At 54.0% G+C, this 19,727-nt stretch overlaps 1 protein-coding gene across 1 annotated transcript in view; it reads right to left on the bottom strand.

Annotated features, from left to right (window-relative positions):
• Positions 1-461: 461 nt before the first annotated feature.
• The window catches only part of ASCC2 (activating signal cointegrator 1 complex subunit 2), a 40,186-nt gene continuing 20,920 nt past the window's right edge, over positions 462-19,727 (bottom strand). The window contains exons 10-21 of the mRNA XM_079717282.1: positions 17,474-17,548; positions 16,919-17,026; positions 16,599-16,667; positions 16,299-16,373; positions 14,883-15,063; positions 13,385-13,599; positions 12,248-12,367; positions 4,761-4,854; positions 4,545-4,675; positions 3,884-3,980; positions 2,340-2,419; positions 462-1,017 (exon numbers count right to left, since the gene is read on the bottom strand). Of these exons, the coding sequence (XP_079573408.1) occupies positions 846-1,017; positions 2,340-2,419; positions 3,884-3,980; positions 4,545-4,675; positions 4,761-4,854; positions 12,248-12,367; positions 13,385-13,599; positions 14,883-15,063; positions 16,299-16,373; positions 16,599-16,667; positions 16,919-17,026; positions 17,474-17,548 (1,417 nt within the window). The 3' untranslated portion in view covers positions 462-845. The remainder of the gene's footprint in view (positions 1,018-2,339; positions 2,420-3,883; positions 3,981-4,544; positions 4,676-4,760; positions 4,855-12,247; positions 12,368-13,384; positions 13,600-14,882; positions 15,064-16,298; positions 16,374-16,598; positions 16,668-16,918; positions 17,027-17,473; positions 17,549-19,727) is intronic.

Below are 19,727 nucleotides of genomic sequence, written 5' to 3' on the forward strand. Positions count from 1 at the left end.
GGAGACGACACCACCCGTGGGGGCCCAGGTCCCTGAAAAGGCCAGGGGTCAGACTGGGTGTCCAATCCCTGTTCTCCCACCTCCTGGCTGTGGGCGGACAGCCACCTGCAGTTCTCAGTGCCTGACCTCCTTCATCTGCACTATGGGGCTGAAAATCGTACCTACCTACCTCCTAGGGTGGCGGTCATGGGGACTGAACAGGCTCACAGAAAGGACTGCAGGGCCTCACATGCTCAGCCCCTGCTTCCGCAGGCAGGGACCGGAGGCTCAGAGAAGGGAGTGATGTTCTCTGGGCCACACAGTGAGGCAGAGCGAGATCAGGAGGGGTGAAAATGAGAGGCAAGCATGAAAGGCTGATGAAAAGAGCACCGCCCTGCCGCCTTCCTCTCCTGACGGCGGCTGTCATCGAAGCACTGGGACACGGGGGGAGCGGGTCACAGGCCCGGCACGGATCATTTCTTGAAAGGGTCAAAACTTTATTCGCAGGGTTTTTTTGTGTTTTTTGTTTTGTTTTTGAATACACAGGTTTCCTGCCGTCCAGGGAGAAAGGGACGTGGTGTCCAGCTGCACGAGGTTTGGGGGCTGGCCTTGGGGTTCCAACCCTGTCCCTTGCACCTGCGCGCTGACCGCTCGGTTCCTCTGCTGTGGATAAGGCACTGTGTGTTCTGCAGGATGGCGCTCACGGCTGGCTGGCAGACGACGAGGTGGCCTTCTCAGGGGCTGCGAAGCTGAGGCTGTCGAGGGGTGGACTTGAACTTGGGGTCTGGCAGGGGGCCAACTGGCGAGGAGGCCCCAGGCTATGGTACCTCAGCCTGGCAGGTCCGGCTGGCCCTGGTGCAGCGGCCTCAGGATGGAATCATGCCTTTGCTTCTTTTGCGGTCGGTCATGGCTCTCCGGTTGTGGTTGGCTCGTGTGGCCTTGCTGGATTCCTTCTTCCTGCGTTCCTGTGTTGTCTCTCGGCTCTGCCCGTGGCCCCGGGGGCTGCCAGCCACTGCCATCGAGCTGTCATGCCGGTACCTGAGGGAGGAACAACCCGCCCCCACAAGAACCCATCAGCCAAAGGAGGAGGCCCTGATGGGAAGAGCCCTTTGCCTTCCTCGGAGGACCCTGGGAGAGGACACAAAGCTTGGGCCAGGATACCCGTCCCAGCTTCCAGGGGGAGGAGAAATGGAACCCGGCAGGGGCAGGGCTGCGGAGGCTCCGGCCAGCGCCGTGCCCTCTGTTTACTCTCCTCTGAGCCTTGCCTCCCAATGGGCCTCTGGCTAAGCTCTGAGGGTGGACCAGCTAGTGGGCTGAACGCAGCCCACAGTGCAGAGAGGACGAGGGCCTGGGGATGAGCCCCTCTCTTCTCCACCCAGGGCCACGTGATACAGATGAGGTAGGACTCCAGTTCTACAGCCCAGGGCCTTGCTTGGTGGCCTCCCAAGACCAAGTGCACTCAGATATGACCTTGGGCCTCTTCAGACCACATCAGCTGCTGGGTTTACCCAGAGCTCTGTGCTCAGGGGGCTGCGATGGATCAGAGGTCAGAGTCACTCTGCTCTCTGCTCAATGACCTTCTGTGGCTCCCGGCTGCCTTCAGAATGAGATCCAATGTCTTCCCCACTTGGTTAGGCCCCCTGCACCCAGTGGGCAGGGCTGTGGGAGTCCCAGGGCGAGGATGGGGGACTGGGCTTGAAACCCCTGGCTTGGCTTTAAGTGGAAGAGGGACCTGGGGCAGGTCCTTGGCCCCTCTGGACCGCACCCCACCCCCAGGAAGACAACGGGGTGAATTAGAGGAGTCTCTGGTTACCTGTTCCCAGCTCCCCTTTGAAGACCCCCTCCCTGACCACCCTGAGCTTTCTTGCCTTTTTCCCCTCACATGACAAACTCCTTTGCACACTTTCCACCTTTAAGGGCCCAGCTCACATGCCCCATCCCTAACATGCCTCTCTTGGCCATAAAGGACATGTGCTTGTCTGTCTGTCTGGGCTCTCCCACATTTTACACTCTGCCTGACACCAGCGAGCCGTGGACACATCATGCTCCCACACTGGGTGATAAACCCCTTGTAGTGTCTATCAAGTAATGGTTACAAGTGTGGACCCCAGAGACAGGCCACCTGGACTCAGTCTCTGCTCCGCCACCTACTAGCTGTGTGACCTTTGGCGGGTTACTTAACATGTCTGGGCCTCAGTTTCCTCATCTGTAAAACAAGGGTAATGGTAATAGTAGCTACTTCATAGGTCTGTTGCCAGAACTAAATTAACACATGTAAAACACTTGGGGTTTGTGTGTGGGCTTCCTGTGTGGTTGGCTGGGCTTCCCCCTCCCACCAACACAGCCTCTTAAATGCTTACCCCTTCCTGGCCAGGAAGGCCATGCGCCTGGCTTCTGCTTTTTCCCGCAGCACTGCAGGGTCCTGCACAAAATGGTCAGGCTGTGGAGGGGAGGGGAGAAAAGAATCAAGAGCTGCCCCATTTCCCTAAGTTGAGGTGAGGCTGCACCTGGCCCAATTCTGGTGACACCCCCATGCCAGGAGTGGGGCTAAGCCACAGTGCGGCTGGGCAATGCCCCAGAATGGAGCGGGCTTGCTATGGTTCAAGGTTTCCACCAGAAGCCCCTCCTCTGACCCTCCCACCAATTTCCGGAAGAGAGGCAGCTAAAGATGGCTCCATGATAGCAGGAGCACGATGATGACAGGTGGGAGCAATGGGGCAAGGCCAGGATGGCCACCACGAAAGACCACACGGGGCCTGGAAACCCAAGAGAGCGCCCTGGAAGCTGACTCCTCCCCCCGCTGGCGCCACAAGCAATGGGCTGCGGGAGCGCCCGCCCTGTGCCAAGGTGGGGAGAGACTGGACTAGCGGGAGAAAGTAGGACCCGAGGACCACAGACAGGCTTTGGGGGCCCGGGCTGTTTCACAAAAACAACAACAAAACAAGGGGAATTAGTAACTTTTGAAAACTTCAGGATTTGACATAAAAATCCAGGCTGATCCCTTGCCTGGAAGAAGGGAAAGCCCTGGAGGGTCCGGGCCTCCACAGTGCTGAGGAGCCCCTGGGCAGGGCGTGTGTGTCCCCCCACCTCAGTTTCCATCAGGCCCCGCTACTCATTTACGTTGGTGGCCTGGCCCCGGACACATCTGAATTTGTCACCCTGGCGGGAGGACATGGGGGGGGGATCCAGGGGTCCCAGGCTGCTGCCCCATTCAACCTGAGCAGCGCTGCTCTTATCTATTTTATATGAGGCTCTAGTTAAGATCTCACTTGAAGAAAAAGTTTAGTGGCTAAAAAACAGAATTTTCGGGCCTCCCTGGTGGCGCAGTGGTTGAGAGTCCGCCTGCCGATGCAGGGGATACGGGTTCGTGCCCCGGTCTGGGAGGATCCCATATGCCGCGGAGCGGCTGGGCCCGTGAGCCATGGCTGCTGAGCCTGCGCATCCGGAGCCTGTGCTCCGCAACGGGAGAGGCCACAACAGTGAGAGGCCCGCGTACCACAAAAAAAAAAAAAAAAAAAAAAAACAGAATTTTCAAACCCATCATCCCAGATGACCTCCAAAGGGCCCTTGGGCTCCAACGCCTCTCTGATTTCAAGAATTGCCAACCTGGGTACAGAGGCCAACAGCTGTCCCTCTCCTGGGCCCCAGGCTCCTGGGACTAATGAACCCACCAGCTCGAAGGCCCAGCCTCTGATCCATCCCCTGGGCCCTCACTGGGCAGCAGAGGTGGGTTCTAAGCCAGCAGCTCTCCAAGCAGACATCCCGGGCTCAGAGGGACCTCCACCCTCCCGGGCAGTAATGCTGGAGCCGCCTCAAGGCCAGGTTCAGGGAAGCGGGGCGCAGATCCTGATTCACCTCTCAGAAGTGTACCCTCCCCTTAACCTGCCACCTGCCAAGGAGGTACCTTGGGGGCCTCGTCCTCAGCTTCCTCCTCCTCCTCTTCCTCCTCCTGCCCTTCTCTGGGCACTTTGGTTCTCAGCACCTGAGGGATGGTGAAGGGCCTGAGGGTTTAGAGAGAAAGTGAGATCAAAGACTAGAAACCTGGAGAGTGAGCCTCAGGGAGGAGGGAACCCCACTGGGTGAGAGGGGCTGCCAGGGTGGGGAAGGGCTCAGGAGGCTGGGAAAAACCAAAGTGCTTTTGAAGCCAGCTTTGCTCCAGCCCCTGGATTCCATGTGGGTACCAGGGTCTGACGCGGGGGCTTTGGGGAGACTGAGCTGAGGCTGTGGGGGTCTCCAGTTCTCTCTAGTCAGGGCAGCTCTGCTTTTACCGGGGAATTGGGGAATCTCCATAAGATCCCACTGGGAAAAGTTTTCTGCAATTAGGAAGAAAAATGTAAAACTCCTGCATGAGACCCAATAAATGCTGCCTCACTCAGGGTAGGTTGGACCAACCGGCCAAGGGGGTGGCTGGGGTGGAGGGAGCACTGGACTAGGAGTCAGGAGGCCTGGGTTCGGGCCCTGGTTCTGCCACTGACTTGCTCACGTGACCTGGGCCCTGGCTCCCCCATCTGTATAAACAAGAGGCTGAGGGAGGCCGCTCTGCCCCTGGAATTTGACAGCCTCACCTGCGGCTGATGAGCTCATCATCTGAGTCTGCGTCGTTGGCGCCCACCTGGTTGCCATCATATGTGTCATCATACTCATCCTCGTAGTCGTCACCGCGGTAAGGCAAGTCCTCCCCTGGCTGCACTGGAACCTGAGACAGCAGAAGTGTGGGTCCGAGGGGCCCGGGGTTGGCTGGTCTCCCCCCACAGCACGGCCGGTGGCCTGGGGACGCCTACCTCATCCACCACCACGCTGTACTGCTCGTAGCGCCGCCGCTGCGCCACCACCTCACGCTTGTCGTTCAGCAGGCTCCGCGCGCTCTCCTCCTTCCTGGCACCGAGAGGAAACAGCAAGGAGGCACAAAGGAAAACCATTAGGCTTTGAAGGCATGGGAAGGGGCTGCAGCTTCCATGGCTTACTTCTCCCGGCCTCAGGCCGCCACAAACCGAGATCAAGCACTGGTGGGGGCGTGGGGCTCACCGCTGCTGATGCCCATGTGACTGGGTCCAGCCACTCTAGAGGGCACCCCAGGAGCAGCTGTTAAAGTGGAAAACATGCCCCCCGCTTCAGCTGGGAGACTCCCTTTCAAGGCGTCCACCCTGCAGCAACGCTGGCCATGTGCGCACAGAGGTCTGATTGGGGATTTTCTTTTCAGCATCGTTTTTAACAGTGAAAAATGGAGAGCAACTCATGTCCATCACGGGTGAAATGGCCAAAGGACCTGTGCTCCCTCTGTGCCACAGAATGCTGGGCGGCAGCTCTCAAGAATGATGGCGATCTATTTGTGCTGATGCAGAGAAAAACGCACAGTATGATCCCATCTGTATAAAAAGCAGAAAGCAAACCAGAACAACTGTCTCCTCCTGTGGGCACATACCTATCTATGCACGTAAATGCACAGAGAGAGGGCTAGTAAGCCCCCTGCCAAATGGCTGGTTACTCCAAGGAGGGGCCTGGGGTTATCCAAATCTTTTAAAACAAACACAAACTGAAGAAAGAGCAAGGCCACATGTCGCTTTCTTAGTGAGCTCAGGGGAGCCCTAGGCGGCCTCAGGGTGTGAGGGGCAAGGAGGGGTCCCGGTCTCTCACTTTCACCCCCGATTTAGCACAGGGCCCCGTCCGTCCTGCAGTTCAATCTTCCATGTCAGACTGCATGGTAGGAAAAAGTCTGAAAGTTTAACTCCTGTAATATCACAGGGGAGGAAAGTCGGGTGCAGGGGAGGGAAGGGGAGGGACGTGTTTGGGAACACAATGAGCTGTACCACAGCCATAGCGGGGACTCAGGCCTCTGGACTCCGGGTTTTGCAAATCTGTAGAAAAACCTGGTTTGTCAGACACATAGGCCTGTGGAATGTAGTTTCTAGCCCTGCAGGGGAAATCAATATGAGATGCCAGGAAAGAAAATCCAGCTTAGCTGTGAAATCGGGCCTCTGGAATGTATCAAGGGTAAGGGGAAAAAAAAGAAGAGACACAAAGTCTATAGCGTTCATAAAAATCTTCTATTAACTGGCTTTTGGTGCAGGGAGGGGCAGGCGCCTGAGTCTGGTGGGCTGTGTCTAGCCTGGGAGCCTGGTGCAGGTCAGGACTGCAGCCCCCAGCATGGCGGGTTAGGATTTGCTTCCTTCAACAGTTTTTATAAAGGGCCTACTATATGCTGGGCAGGGTGCTAAAGCTGGGTTAGGGAGAGATTCAGAAAAGAGTAAGATCTGGATTTGCCCTTAAGGAGCTCAGTCTAGTGGCAAAGAGCAGAAGGGTGCTAGATGAAGGCAAGCATGTCCTGGAAACACAAGGAAAGGAGAAATGAACTGCGGTGCAGGGGGCCTAGTGGGGGAGCTGGAGAAGGGGTAATGGAGGCTCTATGGTGCAGAGACGTTTGTCTGGACCAGGGAAAAATCTTGGTCCACAGGAATCTTTCAGCTCATGCCAGGAGAGGGGGCGTGTGACTGTGGCCTCGGCCCTTACCTGGCTCTTTGCCACGTTGAGGGCTGGAGAGAAAAGAGGCAGAGAGGAAATGAAAGGGGCCAAGCATGTCCAGGTGGTTGGTGCCACTGGCAGAAGCACACCCATTCAATCAACACACGTTTCCTGAGGGCCTGCTAGGCGCCAGGCCCTGCACTGGGCCAGGGGACCAAGAATGGATTAGAGCTGTCACTGTTCTCTCTGCCACATCTCACAGCTCCTGGTCTACCTGGCCCCCAGTCCTAGCAGTAGGGAGGTTCTTTCACACAGTGCGCCCTCTGGTTATGTTGCTCCTAGCAGGACCACAGAGAAGCCTGGCAAATTGCACCTGCCCCAGCTGGGTCCTAGGAGAGGACACGGGTAAGGACAGAGGAGCCTGGTGCCCTGGGTACCCCATCCAAGAAGTGTGGCTTTGGCCCCATGACCTCATTTGGAGCCAGAGAAGGAAACGAAAATCAGGGGCAAAACCAGCCAGGGGGCTTCCCTGGTGGCGCAGTGGTTGAGAGTCTGCCTGTCGATGCAGGGGACACGGGTTCATGCCCCGATCTGGGAAGATCCCACATGCTGCAGAGTGGCTAGGCCTGTGAGCCATGGCCACTGAGCCTGCGTGTCCGGAGCCTGCGCTCCGCAATGGGAGAGGCCACAACAGTGAGAGGCCTGCGTACCGCAAAAAAAAAAAAAAAAAAAAAATCAGCCAGGAAAAGATCCATCTGACCCCGAATAGCCAAAGCAAACTTGAGAAAGAAAAACGGAGCTGGAGGAATCAGGCTTCCTGACTTCAGACTATACTACAAAGCTACAGTAATCAAGATAGTATGGTACTGGCACCAAAACAGAAATATACATCAATGGAACAGGACAGAAAGGCCAGAGATAAACCCACGCACATACGGTCACCTTATCTTTGATAAAGGAGGCAAGAATATACAATGGAGAAAAGACAGCCTCTTCAACAAGTGGTGCTGGGAAAACTGGACAGCTGCATGTAAAAGAATGAAATTAGAATACTTCCTAACACCATACACAAAAATAAACTCAAAATGGATTAAAGACATAAATATAAGACCAGACACTATAAAACTCTTAGAGGAAAACACAGGAAGAATACTCTTTGACATAAATCACAGCAAGATCCTTTTTGACCCACCTCCTAGAGAAATGGAAATAAAAACAAAAATAAACAAATGGGACCTAATGAAACTTAAGAGCTTTTGCACAGCAAAGGAAACCATAAACAAGACGAAAAAACCCTCAGAATGGGAGAAAATATTTGCAAACAAAGCAACTGACATAGGATTAATCTCCAAAATATACAAGCAACCCATGCAGCTCAATATCAAAAAACAAACAACCCAATACAAAAATGGGCAGAAGATCTAAATAGACATTTCTCCAAAGAAGATACACAGATTGCCAACAAACACATGAAAGGATGCTCAACATCACTAATCATTAGAGAAATGCAAATCAAAACCACAATGAGGTATCACCTCACACCAGTCAGAATGGCCGTCATCAAAAAATCTACAAACAATAAATGCTGGAGAGGGTGTGGAGAAAAGGGAACCCTCTTGCACTGTTGGTGGGAATGTAAATTGATACAGCCATTATGGAGGACAGTATGGAGGTTCCTTAAAAAACTAAAAATAGGGCTTCCCTGGTGGCGCGGTGGTTGAGAGTCCGCCTGCCGATGCAGGGGACGCGGGTTCGTGCCCCAGTCTCGGAGGATCCCACATGCCGTGGAGCAGCTGGGCCCGTGAGCTGTGGCCGCTGAGCCTGCGCGTCCGGAGCCTGTGCTCCGCGATGGGAGAGGCCGCAGCAGTGAGAGGCCCGCGTACCACAAAAAAAAAAACAAAAACTAAAAATAGAACTACCATACAACCCAGCAATCCCACTACTGGGCATATACCCTGAGAAAACCATAATTCAAAAAGAGTCACGGTTGGCTTCCCTGGTGGTGCAGTGGTTGAGAGTCCGCTTGCCGATGCGGGAGACGCGGGTTCGTGCCCCGGTCCGGGAGGATCCCACATGCCGCAGAGCGGCTGGGCCCCTGAGCCATGGCCGCTGAGCCTGTGCGTCCGGAGCCTGTGCTCCGCGACGGGAGAGGCCACAGCAGTGAGAGGCCCGCGAACCGCAAAAAAAAAAAAAAAAAAAAAAAAAGAAGAGTCATGTACCACAATGTTCATTGCAGCTCTATTTATAATAGCCAGCACATGGAAGCAACCAAAGTGTCCATCGACAGATGAATGGATAAAGAAGATGTGGCACAAATATACAATGGAATATTACACAGCCATAAAAAGAAAGGAAAGTGAGTTATCTGTAGTGAGGTGGATGGACCTGGAGTCTGTCACACAGAGTGAAGTAAGTCAGAAAGAGAAAAACGAATACTGTATGCTAACACATGTACATGGAATCTAAAAAAAAATGGTTCTGATGAACCTAGGGGCAGGACAGGAATAAAGATGCAGACGTAGAGAATGGACTTGAGGACACTGGGAGGGGGAAGGGTAAGCTGGGACGAAGTGAGAGAGTAGCACTGACATCTATACACTACTGAATGTAACATAGATAGCTAGTGGGAAGCAGCTGTATCACATGGGGAGATCAGCTCGGTGCTTTGTGACCACCTAGAGGGGTGGGATAGGGAGGGTGGGAGGGAGACGCAAGAGTATGGGGATATGGGGATATATGAATACAAAGAGCTGATTCACTTTGTTATACAGCAGCGACTAACACAGCATTGTAAAACAATTATATTCTAATAAATATGTTAAAAAAAAAAGGATCCATCTGAGAGCAAGAACATCAGTCAAGCAGCAGTAGCTTTGGAGACCGTATTTGGAGCAAGTTGCTTCCTTGGCCTCCTACAAGCCCAGGGAACACACGGGCTCTCCTGAAACGTGCCACCTTTTCCCTCCTTGTTTCCTCCAGCCTATCCTTCAAGGCCCAACTCAAATTGGCCCTTAGTGGGGTGACACCCACTTTTGAACCTCTAAAGGGTCTGCAGAGGCAATAAAGCCCCCCTTTTCCAGGTGAGGAATCAGGGGATCCAGAGAGGCAATGTAACCTTCCCAAGGTCACACATCTTCTACCAGCAGAGCCACGGCCATAACACAGGCCTCCTGACTCAAGTCTGCTTGGCTACTTCCTGAGTGGTGTGATCACAGGCTGGCCCCTTATCCTTGCCAAGACTTAGTTCTGCCTCCCAGGGATGAGGTGAGCATGAAATCAGACAATGAGCAGAAGTGGACCTGGCACCTGCTGAGCTCAGCAAAGGGAATCCTACTTCTTTCACTACAGGACTTGTCAGAGCCTTTAATGTACTAATGTGCCCTGTGACTCTCCAGGAGGCACACAGGGTGCACAGACATTTTTGGCAATAGAACTAATTTGAGAGAGAACACTTATTATCTTCCAGGGCACCACTGTCCAGTCCAAAGGAGTTAGGGGACCCCACCTTACACACACCGCCTCCTTCCTTAGCTACTACACACCTGTGGCACATGTGCTTGGCGTCTACCCAACAACCCCCCCTTACCACACCCTCACTCCTATCAGACCCTCATTTTGCTCAGGTCCTCCCCCTTCCCCCTTTTCCGGGAGCCCTGGACCTCGGCCCTGTGACCCAGTTCCTCGGTGAGATGTGAGGGGAATCTGGGGAGTTCTGGGAAAGGTTTCCTGGCCTATAAGAGAGATGCAGAAAGACCTGGTCCAGACTTCCTCTTGGCTGTGCCATTTCTGGACGTCACAGCTGAAACAGCTGCAGTTACCCAGCGGCCCTGAGGGAGCAAGATGCACCCTTGATGATGTGGCTGCACCACAGGTCAACCAAGCCTAGATTTCCCTACCCTGTGATGCAAGGGGACAGATTTCCTTATTACTTGAGCCACTGAGTATATCGTATCTGGTTTAATGACACACACACATTTTAACTCAAGGGTGATCTGCCTTGTGCTACTTAATTTCTCACATGCTCTGTGAAGGCAGGGCCGAGGCCCTAAGCCCCACTGCCCTGCCTGCATCAGGACAGGGGTCCCCACTGAGGCCCCTCCGTGCCCCATCCTGGCACCTCTCCACTCTGTCACGGCTCGTTTAATGTCCTAAGTCTTTCCCACAGTCTCTGTGCCCTTTGAGGATGAGGCCTGGGCACCCTGCTCACCTTGTCTCCTGGTGTCTCTAGCACAGGATCTGGAGATAGTGAATCACTTAATAAATATTTGCTGTATGAATAAATAAATAATGAACACATGAACAGAGACTCTGCCCGGGCTACCCGGCACAACAAGTTCAGTAAACATTTGCTACCTGGTCTCTCAGCCAGGCAGCCGGGAGCTCCTTTGAGCAGGGGTACAGCCCTCCTCGTCTGCCCCTCTCCCCATGGCAGGGTCATTCTGGCCTGGAACAGTGGCCACTGATACGGGAGAACATCGCCAGCCTGGGATCTGGGGATGTTGCAACGTGCGTGACTAAGCAGTTTGCAAATGCTTCCTGTCCAGCCAGCCAGATGGCTTTATAGTTGCCCTGTGCCGGGTACCCAGGCCAGCAGTCAGCCACGCTTCTAGCGTTGGACAGCCCCGGGAATGGGGAACAGCTTGAGCTTCTGGCACTGAGGCTCCTATCCCAAGAACGGGGCAGGTCCTCTCCCCTCTCTGACCCTCACCACCTCCATCTACATGTTGGGGGAGAGGGCAGGCTGGACTTATCCAGCGGTTCCTAGATTTCTGGATTCCGTGAAGCAGCCCCATGCAGGAGAACGCTGGGGGTCTAGTGCAGGGCTGACGGTGTCTGATCCTGCCATTCTCCATCATGCCATGTGGCTGCTGACTCTCAGCCCCTCCAAGGGGTCTCCATTCCAAAGCCAGGTGATCTTTCCAAAACATAATGTATCGGCTCAGGCAACCCTCACCATGCTCCCACGTCCTCGGGGCCACCACCCCTGCTGTTCACTCTGCTTGGAAAGCTTCTGCCCCCTTTGCACAACTGACCCTTCCTCGTCCTTCCACAGTCAGTCCCACATCATTTTCTCCAAGGAGCCTTTCTGCCTGGACTGAAGCCCCGACTAGAGGCTTGGAAGTCAGTGCACCTGCACCTTGGAGAATCTTTTTCATCTGCAATTTCATGTTGCTTGCTTGCCAAGCTGATTAGTGCAAACTCCACGTGGGCAGGGGCCCTGCCTGTTTCACTCCCCACCACATCCCCAGCACCTAATAAATCCAGGGCCTAGAAGCACCAGGCAAATATTTGTTGAATAAATGAATAAATGATGAATGGACTTTTCAATGCCAAAAAAGTAAGAAGGACATAGACCAAACATTAAGTGGAAAGGCCTTAAAATGGAATACATTCACTTCTGAAAAGCTCACTCAGGACAGGTCCTTCATTTGCTCATTTTGTCACCAGATGGAAAAATTCAGGTCAAGGAGCAGCTGCTGGGAAGCACTGCCCAGCTTTCCCATCCAGGGATTCAGTGGCGGACACCTCCAAAGATGTAAGAAGGGAAGAGGGGCTGGTTTCGGTCCCGCTGGCCTTTTGCTGTCAACGAGGAGGACTCACTAACTCTGTGTGCAGAGTTGGAGCCTAAAGCAGGATCATTAGAGACCCTGAGCTCGGCTGCTGGGAGCACATGGGTGCTAGGTATGGGGGGAGCCCCGAGCTGAAGCTCCATGACCAATTCCATCAAGATGGGGGCCCTGAGTTTCTCGCTTTCTCTCTGCACTTGCAGAGTTGGGGTCCCTGGAACCCCACGGCCCACCACACTCACCTCCTGCCCTTGTGTACCCGGCTCAGGTCCACTGAGTCCCTGCTGAACACGTCAAACTCATCATTCTGGAAGATGTTGTGACGAGATGCCAGCAGGGGAGTCGGGTCTGGCTTCACCTGTCTGGGGGGCAGCACAGAAATCCATTTCAGGGGGCCTTGCTAGTGGATGTCTACCTGCACCCATTCCCCCCATCATGCCTTATCTGTCAGAGACTCCACCCCCCTTCAATAGCCACACCTGGGACACAGCCTAAAAACCTGCCCAATCCTGTCCAATCCTGCCCCTGCCTGGGTAGGCGGCCACCCCTCATACAAAGTGTCCCTTGGTCCTGCATGCCATTCACACAGGTTTTGCTCACGACAGCCCTATGAGATAGTCAGAGGTCACTCAAGCTCTTTTTGCCTCAAGTGCCCTCACCTGTAAAATGGGCACACGGAGGCTGAGGAGCTTGTCCAAAGGCAGAGCTAACTTCATTCATTCATTCGTTCATTCAATAAACAACATTTATTCATGGAAGAAACATCCATTCCTGCACTCATTCCTTCTGCCTCCCGGGGCCTGCAGGGAAGCAGTGGGCCCAACTCAGGAAAAGGTGGGTATGGGGGAATTCCCTGGCAGTCCAGTGGTTAGGACTCTGCGCTCTCACTGCCGAGGGTCCAGGTTCGATCCCTGGTCGGGAACTAAAATCCCACAAGGCGCGCAGTGCAGCCCAAAAAAAAAAAAAAAGAAGGGTGGTTGTGAAGGAAGTGAGCTTTGGCTGTCCTCCCTCAGGAATCTACTGGGAAGGTGGCAATGACACGGCAGGCCAGCAACATCAGAGCTCTGAAGGCTGTCGACCCCTTGGTCACATCCCTGTGGCTCTAATGGGTCTTCCTACGAGGTGGAGCAGGGCAGTCCGGCGGTGCCCACTCTGCCCTGCAGGGGGCATGTGAGGACCTCCGGGGCCTGAGGTTTCTGTTTCCTCAAAGAGGACATTAGCTTCCATGGTTGGGAAACTGCTGTGGGGAAGAGCAAGCGAGCTGAGTCCCGGGACACGTGGGAAGGAGGCGTGGGAGGCAGAGGAACTAAGAAGGGCCCCTGACAAGGGCCCCGGGGCAGGCTGGACGCTGTGAGCCTCCTCCCACCCGTCTCTCCCACCTGTCTAGGCCGCGGTCCAGCTGGCTGAGGGCAGGGGCCAGCCGCCCCTCCAGGATGTTGTTGATCACCTGCTCCGGGTCATAGCTGTAGTGCTCCAGGCAGGCCAGGATGAAGCCCTCGCCAAGGTCTGGCAGCAGGTCCTTCACTTGGGAGATGAGTGAGTCCAGCTCCACGCCACACACGGCTGGGCCTGGAGCAGCCGCTGCCCCCAGGCACTGTGGGAAGAGCCAGAGTGAAGTAGGGGAAGGCTAGGTTGGGCCAGTGACAGGGCAACCGGCCCCCAACAGTGCTGGTCTCGAGTCAGGGGACCTGGTTTGAGTCCCAGCCCTGTTCCTCCTGGCCGAGGGACCTGAGCCAAGTCACTTAAGTGAAAGGGGGCTCTACGATTTACCAGCTGAGCTACTTCTGGCTGTGTGACTTGGGGCAGTGTGCTTTTGCACAAAAAACACAGAGCACTGTGCCTGGCATGGATTAGGCTCTCCATAAACGGCCATGGCTTCTATGAATCAAGTCCTTTTCCTGCTCTGACGGGTTGATGACTGATGTCAGAGCGGAACAGCAACCACCAGACCTGACTACGTGGAGATGCTCTCCTTTGATGATCTCCGCCTCAATGAGGGGTATTCAGTGTATAGACAGCTCGAAGTGGCTTAATTTTTTAGGCTTTTAAGGAAATTTACAAATCAAAAAAACAACAGTAAAACTCCTCCATGTCTGAAATAAGCCAAACGGGGAAAAGGGGTGGTGGTGTGGGGAGGTACAAGGGGCTGTCATTCTCCAAGGTCCTGGGACAGCAGTCATGAGGCCTAGGGTCTAACAGGAAGAGCAGCAGCGTCTGTCAATGGAGCATTGAGGGCCAGCCAGGCTCAGAGCACTCACTCCACACAGCAGCTCTGAGCATCATCCCACAGCCACATGGAGGCGGGGACAGTGGCAGTCCCCACCTTACAGGTGAGAAACCAAGGCTGATGTGAGGGACGTGCCTGAGGCCACACAGCTGGCAGGTGGCAGAACCAGGATACGTCCCTGAGCTGCCTGACCCCAGAGACTGTGTGGTCTTAATCCCCACATCATGGTGCCTCCTGACATGCAGGGAAGAGTCCTGGGCTCAGTGGCCAATCAGTACGGCCACAGACTTGGCGATGGTGAGTTCTGGAAAAACCTGGAGTGAAAGCACTAGATCAGAGGTTTCCACTCTGTTTAGAGGAGAGGGCTAACAAGGATTTCACATGGAATTTCACTGCTTCATCTTATGGAGGGGAAACTGAGGCTTTGACAGCTAAGCGACTTGCCTTCCTCACACCCCGCCTAGCATGCCCGCAGCTCAGAACCCTCTAAAGGCAACGCAGAGCTGACCAGCAGCTCAAGACTCTCAACTCCAAAAGAAACCCTTTTCCCTGAGAGCAGGAACAAAGAAGGGAGGTTTCCCGCTGCCCCAACCTCTCGATGGGGCCAGGAGGGGCTGGGGAGCAGGGGAAGCACCGCTCTTGTCACACACCTCCTCTTCCTCAGAGTTCTGGGGAAGTGAAGACGGTCTGCTGACCGCCTCCGCTGCCTCCACGACCCCGTTAGGATTCTCAGCCACCGGTGGGTCTTTGGCATTGGTGGCTTTCCTTCGGTCCACCCCTTCCCATGCACTCTCAACTGCCTGGAGGATGTAGGCGGTCCGAGTCTCGTCCCTGTGAGGACGTGTTAAGGAGTCTCTCGGGAGGGCAGCTCCGAGGCAGCATTGTTTCTCAATTCATCGCCAGCATCTGACTGCACAGCTTCGGCCAGGGGCTGTCTGGGCTGCATCCAGTGGGCATCACGGGCACCTGGGCTACATGAGGAAACGGGCCAGGCAGACCAGAGCCACACTAGCCTGAAAACCCGGTACCTGCCACTCAGCAGAAAGCAGCTCTGGGTAGACAGGGCCAGGGGCTGGCAGCAGAGCATCCTGGAACATGGCATTTGGACAAGCCAGCAGCTCCTCCTCTGCACTGACCCCCAGGAAGAGGGCCTGGTGGGGACACTACCACTGGGCTTCCTGTCGAACCAGTTGTGGGCTTTCTGCAAAGGCTGGGGGCCCACAGGGTGTCCCTGAGACAGGACTGAGCAACCTACCCAGCCACCAAAATGGCCCTTGGGCCTGCTCGTTCCTGACCCTCCTCCCTCTCCACTACCCTGGGTATTGCCAAGCCAGACGCTGGGGAGTTGCCCTAGACCCCCTCACTCTACTTCTAACCCAACCCCTCACCAGCCAAAGTATGAAACTGACAATGTCACCCTCTGCTTCACACCCTTCCATGGCTCCCCAGCACTTGCAGGGCTGACCCCAAACTTCTCAGTGAGGGCCATCCCTGGGCCATGCAGGTCTGCCCAGCCCCAGCTCATCTGCCATGGCCTAAACCCCCTCCTGCTAGACCCCTTCCCCTCAGCCCTCTGCAATCTGCACACAACATCTGTGGGCTCCTCAGACAGGCCTGCTCTGTCCGCTGTCCCCTGGGAACACTTAATTCAGGGTTTGGCTACCTCCTCTTCCTTGCGCTGTTCTCAACTTGGATTTCACTTCCGTGTGACACCCCCACCCCAAGCTCCACTGGGTTGAAGGCCCCCTTGGTTTCCCCTGACTCTGAATTTCTCCCATATGACACTCTAACCGCCTATTTAATTATCTATCTCTCATCCTGCAGTGATGGGCAGGGCTGAGTACATCTTGGTCACACAGGTCCAGATGCTCAGCAAAGACTAGGGTAAGTAGGGCTGTATTTGCCCCAAGGATCAGAGCAGTCATCTCCTCCAGAGACTGGGGCCGGGGCCTCGGCGGGCGTCTAGGGCAGGCTGGCCGTGTGTTCTGGGGCCAAATGTCCCTCCACTCCTGTGGGTCTGACCCGGTCAGGTCAGGCCCGTCCCAGGGGCTGCAGTGGAAGGATACAAGGCTGACGAGGCCTGCTGCAACAGGCTGATGTCATCGGCCACGGGGAAGAGCGCATCATAGTCCCGGAGGAACCTGCCAGAGAGAGCGCAGCGGGGGTGGTGGGGAGAGGGTGTCGGGGAAGACAGGGCTGGAGCCACAGGGGCTGGTTTGCTGCGGGCCACTCCCCGTGTCTGCTGCCCAACCACAAATCCCAGAAGCTTAGACTGTGGTGAGCACATGCCAGGGGCTCTATTACGTAAGGTCTCCTGGGGCTGGTGGGAGTGCCACGGGCCCGTCCTAACTCAGCCACACGCTCACCTCTTCTCCTGCAGCAAGGAGCTGAAGATCTGAAGGAACTCTTCAATGAAGCCCTGAATGTTGTCACAGCTGGAACAGGACACAGGCAAGATGAGCTCATTCCATGCAGACAATCTGCAGCTCCCTTCCTCGCCCGCTCACCCCACCCCTCTGCCAGGCCTCCAGCCAGTTGGAGGAAAGAGGCATTTTTCTCAGTTTCCCATCTTTGCTCAGCAACCCTGGAGCAGGGGAGGGACAAGATGAAGTGAGGGAAATGCCTCTGCTGGGCTTGGGGAGGGGGCTCTTCCCCCTGCGTGGGGCAGTGGCTCCCGAGTGTTTACCTGTTTTCTAGGACTGGAAAAAGGCAGATCTGGTTCAGGAGGATGTGAAAAATCTCCAGTAGCTTCTTCCTGGAATGGGAGAGCCTCTGCCACAGGTCACCCAGCAGCCTTTGAAGGCCACAGAGAAAAAAGAAGTAGATTTGAGAGGCAAAAAAGGCACCGAGGGAACTTCTTTCCAGCATTTGCAGGTGCCCCTTGCCCTCCAACCCCTGCCCCCGCCCCCAGGGGCTGGGAAAGCCTCACAGTTCGCTGTTGACAGCAGTTGGCAAAAGGCTACAGGCTCTGAGAGGCCGGCTGGTTCCAGGGCCACTTCTCAGCTCAAACAGGGGGTCAGGAACCAGCAGGTCAATAAGAGCTTGGAGCAACAGCTGAAGGGAAAAGGCTTCAATACCGAGGCCGGGAGGCCATTAGGTAGGGAGGCACCAGCCAAATCCGCATGGTCCTTGGTCCCACCCCCTTGCTTAGAGATGGGGATGCCGAGGCCCACGGAGGGCAGGGCCCGAGCTGGGGCTTCTCTCTCCCACAACAATACTCTTAGTTTTGTCCCCGCCTCACTTGCTATCTTCAAGCCTCCTCTTCTTAATTGCAGACTCCAGTTCGGGAACTGCTATTTCGTAAAAGGAAGCTAGCCTGTGGTGGCACACATGGGTAAAAGGCTGGATTAGCTCACAAATATCACACTTCATTAGAAAAAGCAAAGCAAACTCAAGGGAGTGGGAAGGCCTATTTCTTGCTCCCAAGTTGTCACCACAGCTTTCTCTCGGGACCACCCTGGCTCTTCCTGAAGTTCACCCCAGATTGTCCCACAGTGGCTGGTCCTAGGAAGAGCCTCATGGGAAGTGCCCTGGAGCTACTTCCCCCATTCATATGGGAAACCAAGGCCCAGATAGGCTCATTCTAACAGAGCAATGAGAAGGCCACCCAGGACTCACTGGGGTTTGAGAAACAAATACAAGGTGACTTTTTTCTTGCTCAAAAACTGCCGGCAGCTCCCTACCTCCTATGACATCAAAGTGTAACTCCTCTCTGGTACATCTGTACCTGGCACAGTATAGCCAACCCTGCTTCTCACCTCAGCAACCTCACAGCCACCCCTTCTCAACTCAGATTTAAACTCTCCATCTCCTAAATTAGGAGATTGGGATTAACATAGACACACTACTATATATAAAATAGATAACTAATAAGAACCTACTGTATAGCACAGGGAGCTCTACTCAATGTTCTGTAACAGGGCTTCCCTGGTGGCGCAGTGGATAAGAATCTGTCTGCCAATGCAGGGGACAGGGGTTCGATCCCTGGTCTGGGAAGATCCCACATGCCGCAGAGCAACTAAGCCTGTGCGCCACAACTACTGAGCCTGCGCTCTAGAGCCCACGAGCCACAACTACTGAAGCCTGCGTGCCTAGAACCTGTGCTCCACAACAAGAGAAGCCACTGCAATGAGAAGCCCGCGCACCAACGAAGAGTAGCCCCCGCTCGCCACAACTAGAGAAAGCCTGCACACATCAACGAAGACCCAATGCAGCCAAAAATAAATAAAGAAAAAAAAAAATTCTGTAGCAACCTATTGATATATGGGAAAAGAATCTGAAAAAGAATGGAGATATATATATATATATATATATATATATATATATATATATGTGTGTGTGTGTGTATAACTGATTCACTTTGCTGTACACCTGAAACTAACACAACATTGTAAATCAACTATATTCCAATAAAAATTTCAACAAAAGCAAAAATAGAAACTCTTCATCCCAGCCACACGCTTCCTGATCACGCTCACCCCTGTGATTACTCCTCCCCGGAACTAGATGCACAGTACTCAGAAGATCGTGTTTTTACAACTTAAAATGCAGCTACCTCTCTTCTGGGGTGTAATTCTATCTCTGAACATCTTAAGCTTCCCAAAGCCAGAAATGCAGCTGATGTGCCTAGGACAGTGCTGAATCTGCAGCAGGCACCCTGTAAACATCTGTCTGTCAATCGGCTGGCTGCTGACAACTTTTTCCTAGTGCAGTGCTGTGCGTAGCAGAGGGTAAGCAGGCCCAAAGAGGCAGGCCTTTCGAGGCCCACAGCATGGCACCCAGAAGACGAGAGAGGGTAGTTTGGCTCAAGCAGAGTCAGGCGTTGCCAGGATACACTGCTGGTGGGAGGGTTAACTGAAACAACCCCTATAGAGGGTGATTTGGTGAGATCTGTGAAAATTTTAAATGCATATACCATTTGTTCCCACAACTCTACTTCTAGGAATTTATTTCTCAGATATACTTGTAAAGAGGTACATAATGACCTGTGTGCAAAGTTATTCTTTATGGCAATTTTTTTGTAATAGCAAACAGCTGGAAAAAACCTAAATCTCTGGGGGCTGGTGTCCCACACAATGGAATTCTACCCAGCCATACCAAAGACTGAAGGTGCTTTATGCACAGATGTACATTAAATTTAAAAGTAAAATGCAGGGCTTCCCTGGTGGCGCAGTGGTTGAGAGTCCGCCTGCCGATGCAGGGGATGCGGGTTCGTGACCTGGTCCGGGAAGATCCCACATGCCGTGGAGCGGCTGGGCCCGTGAGCCATGGCCGCTGAGCCTGTGCTCCGCAACGGGAGAGGCCACAACAGTGAGAGGCCCGCGTACCGCAAAAAAAAAAAAAAAAAAAAAAAAGTAAAATGCAAACAGTACATACAGTCCTCATAATATGCCAGTATATTAAATATTAAAAAGAGGGCAGGAGATTTATAATGTGTATATTTGCTTATATGTGCATATTTATATGCATATCTCTGGAAAATTCCACAAAAAAAA

The sequence above is a fragment of the Hyperoodon ampullatus genome, assembly GCF_949752795.1.
Source record: "Hyperoodon ampullatus genome assembly, chromosome: 13".
NCBI lineage: Eukaryota > Metazoa > Chordata > Mammalia > Artiodactyla > Ziphiidae > Hyperoodon > Hyperoodon ampullatus.